Source organism: Sitophilus oryzae, unplaced genomic scaffold (genome assembly GCF_002938485.1).
Source record: "Sitophilus oryzae breed Bouriz unplaced genomic scaffold, Soryzae_2.0 scaffold_1440_pilon_pilon, whole genome shotgun sequence".
NCBI lineage: Eukaryota > Metazoa > Arthropoda > Insecta > Coleoptera > Curculionidae > Sitophilus > Sitophilus oryzae.
The window spans coordinates 5,603,552-5,607,442 of NW_022146105.1; the positions used below are offsets into that span (position 1 = coordinate 5,603,552).

The following is a 3,891-nucleotide window of genomic DNA, read 5'->3' on the forward strand; positions in this document are numbered from 1 at the left end:
TAAATCCTACTCCACTACCGGGGGGGTACCTCGTCCTTGCCCCTTCAAAATCCCTCTTTACACAAATATCTCCCACATTCCCATCTGAGAATTCTTTGTCACCAGACGAAAGAACCAACAGTTGTCAACGGCATAGGATCAGGCAGGCAAGGAAAAACCACACTTCTCAAGAGCACATGATCGAGCATCATGAATTGCAATACCAGAATAAAAAATAAAAAAAAGGAAAAGAAATAAAGGCTGGATAAAAAAATTCCGTTTAAAAACCTTTCTCGAACAACTTAAACCCCCATAAATATTGGATGACTGACACCACGATTCAACTTGTTGAACAAAGGATATTTAAAGGTTATAACATGGAACAGGCTCCAGACACAAAAGACACAGCAATTTCGTCAATTAAATCGAAAAATAAAACGTTCATGTCGGCACAAGAATAAACAAATAAACGACATATGCGATGAGATAGAACAACATGCAAACTATAGCGAATCTCGAGAGCTTTTTAACAAAATCAAATATTTATCGAAAGAGTTTCAGCCTCGGACGCAAATTATTCATTATGAATATGGAAACACTAAAACGGATCCTCTGGAGATTGTTGAACTCTGGAAGAAATACTGCTTAGAGCTGTTTGGCGAAAACACCAGCACTTCCTGCAATAGTGTTGACCTTGGAGATGTAATCAAAGAACATACCATGCTAAGAACAGAAGTCCAAAGAGCTATAACTAGACTTAAGAACAACAAGGTTTCGGGAGTTGACGGCATTGCCGCTGAGGCACTTAAGGCAATGGGAAGAGCAGGAATAGTATAATAATATATGGATACATATGCTGTGCAAACCAATTTGGGATACCGGCAAATGGCTCGATGAGTGGTGTTATTCCATCTTCGTACCTATCTTTAAGAAAGGATCGCCACTAGACTGTAGTAATTATAGAACATTGCCCTGGTTCCTCATACCAGTAAAATACTCTTAACCATCATTAACCAGCGTCTTAAACCCTTTCTTTTCCCGCAGATATCAGATAAACAAAGAGGTTTTATCCCCAGAAAAGGCACTAGAGAACATCATAGAAAAAGCCAGAGAATACAACATCGAGATGTACCTGTGCTTTCGCAAGGCTTTTGATAAGGTTAAATGTAGTAAAGTAAGTAAACTTTGGACTATTTTACTAGAAATGTGCACTCCACCTCACCTCATTTATTTGGTCAAACAGCTTTATGAGAACAACAATGCTAAAATCAGAGCTAATAACACGCATGAATATGCATAAAGCTTTCATCTACAGCAACAATGAAATCATCTACGACAAAGTGAGTTTCATCATTTTTGTTGATATGTTTAGTTTGTATTTCTTAATTACTATGGTCAACTGTATTAAAACTATTCTCGGATAAATTTATTGGTTATTCATTGACAATTTTAGCTCATTTAGAATCTATGTTTTAAGCTTGAACTAAAAAGTACCAATACATCGAAAATGGCACACTGCACACTCTTGAATCTACGTCGGTCGAGACACTCATTATCTCTATAATTTTCAGAGAGTCTTTATCTTTAAGTATATCCTCCATAACCGTTCGAATACATAAGTGAACAGCAAGGCGTACGTTGTACATTCAAAGGAAAATCAATATTGTTTGCGAAACAGCCGACAACCGAGCGACTAAAAACAAACAACCCAGACGACAAACAACGTATGCGATACTGATGGCAAAAAAGAGCCTTTTGCAATCGAACAAATATGTTTTTTCCTGTGGTACGACCGCGGCTCTCGTCGGTACGCTGCCTACGCACCGACGGTTTTCCCGGAAGGCGGTGCGTGTCTGCGGCGGGCGCTTGCGACTGGAAAGTCGGTCTGTGACGCTTTGCAAAGAGCAGTAGGTCGAAGACGGCGTATGGTGGGATGTCGTTGCACCTTGAAAGGTATTCGAATAAATAGAGAAATGTCTACAGAAAATATGGAAATAAATTTTAATTTTGCAGAGGGAAAGGTCCCTATATTGAACCACTTATGCAAAAGTTTTTTTTTAAATCTCTATGACCCAATTTATTCCAAAAAAATATATACCATCATTAGAAAATGTCATAAGCGCATATTTGTTTTGAAACACCTTAAAAATCTATTTGGTTGGAAAAAAATAAAGAATAAAAATTTTAAGTCACTGGTCCAATTTGGGATCTTGGTTTCTTATTTTGAACTATAGGTTTCCTAAATTGAACCATGCTAATTTCTAATTATTTAAGGAAAAATATTTATTAAAATAATGATAACGTTCTATAGAAAGTATATATATAGGGATAATAACACACATAACATGGAACGAATCAGTTAGTCACTGTCAGAGCGATCAGATTCACAATTTATGCACCGATAAAAAATACTGTTTCGGCCATTAGTGCATTTCAAATGAGCCCATTTTTTACATGAGGTGCATCGAATCCATTCTTCCCCTGGATTGGACTGTGAAAATGGATATAGACAAACAATGCGAAGACTATCTTCATTGTCAGATTCACTTTGTGACCGAAGCAAAGGTCGGTGCCTTTTACGAGTCTTTTGCGCTGACGCAGATGACTTTCCTTTGGTGGTTTCCTTTGCGGAGGAAAATACACTTCGAATTCTCCTTGTATGGAGTGCTGGTTAGTAATGTAGTGCCATTAGAAGTGACTGTGTGTGTCTTTCGGCGCAAAACTGGCATAGGAGATATTTCGGACACAGATTTAAATTTTTGGAAAGATGATGTGGAACATTCTGCCTCCACTGATTCTTCCAAGGTAGAGGTAGATGGGATTTCCAAGGGGCTATTGACGCTAGTAGAAACTTCTTGCGCAACTGCTTGTGTTTTAGGTTCTATTTGGTCCTTTGGGGTATTTATGCAATCCATGTTATCACTGGGAAGACTAACAAACTCACCATCGTCAAAAACATTCGGATCTAAAGGCCATATGCCACATTTTGCAAAGCCGCTAACGGCGTTTCCGACCGATGCGATGCTGCTTTAGCATACACTTCTCCAAGCAGCCTTGATACTTGAAATTGTGTAATATTTTGGCTATGATTGCATGAAGCCACTTATCAGCTGCTTGGTTGTAATATGAGCTAAGGGGCTTAAAAAATGAAATATCACACGGTTGCATCCTATGTGTGGTGTGAGCTGGTAATGATATCGTAATTATTCCATTCTCTCTAGCTAGAGTTATGGCTTCCAGATTTTTGATGTGTGTTGTGTGACCGTCCATAATTAAAAGCACGTTGTTATTTTTCGACGGTTTTACGAAATTAATAAAATGCTTTAGCCATTTTACAAATAATTCGCTAGTTATCCATCCCGATTCCGAACAAGCAAATATTGTTCCTGGAGGTGCGCCTTCTTTGAGTTCATCTTTAAATCTGATGCGTTTGAAAATTAACATCGGTGGAATGTACATTCCGGCAGCATTAAAACAACAAACGCACGTGGTATTTACGCCTCGTTCGCCACTTGTTAAAGATCCTATTTGATGTCCTTTCGTCCAATAATTTTCTGTGGTCTCTGGGCTGTAGAAAGACCAGTCTCGTCGACATTATATATCTCCGATGGACCAAAGTTATGCTTATCAAAAAGAGCAGTAAGACAATCAAAAAAAAGTTTTTACTTTTTCCTTGGTAAACCATAGTGCCCTGGCCGATGAAGTAGGTTCTGGCTGACGAAGCGATAACTCTTTGTGTCGCGACATAAAGCAATAATACCACTTCTTACCGGCTTGTACATTCTTGAATCTATGTCGAATCCCATTTGCTTCAGCGACGTCGTAAGCCAGCTTTCTTAAATCACTACGGGTTATTCCAAACAGCCTCCGTTCAAGCTCCAGAACATGTTGTGTAACTATCTCCTCCTCTAA

The 3,891-nt window shown here is 38.6% G+C and overlaps 1 protein-coding gene across 1 annotated transcript; it reads right to left on the minus strand.

Annotated features, from left to right (window-relative positions):
- Positions 1–2,976: 2,976 nt before the first annotated feature.
- Positions 2,977–3,438, minus strand: LOC115876585. The gene has a single exon (XM_030892403.1). It carries the CDS (start codon positions 3,436–3,438, stop codon positions 2,977–2,979), a length of 462 nt encoding a protein of 153 aa, XP_030748263.1.
- Positions 3,439–3,891: the final 453 nt, after the last annotated feature.

Bases quoted from the DNA above. Each gene is read 5' to 3' on its own strand.
- LOC115876585 (XM_030892403.1), bottom strand. From the start codon at position 3,438: ATGTACATTCCACCGATGTTAATTTTCAAACGCATCAGATTTAAAGAT.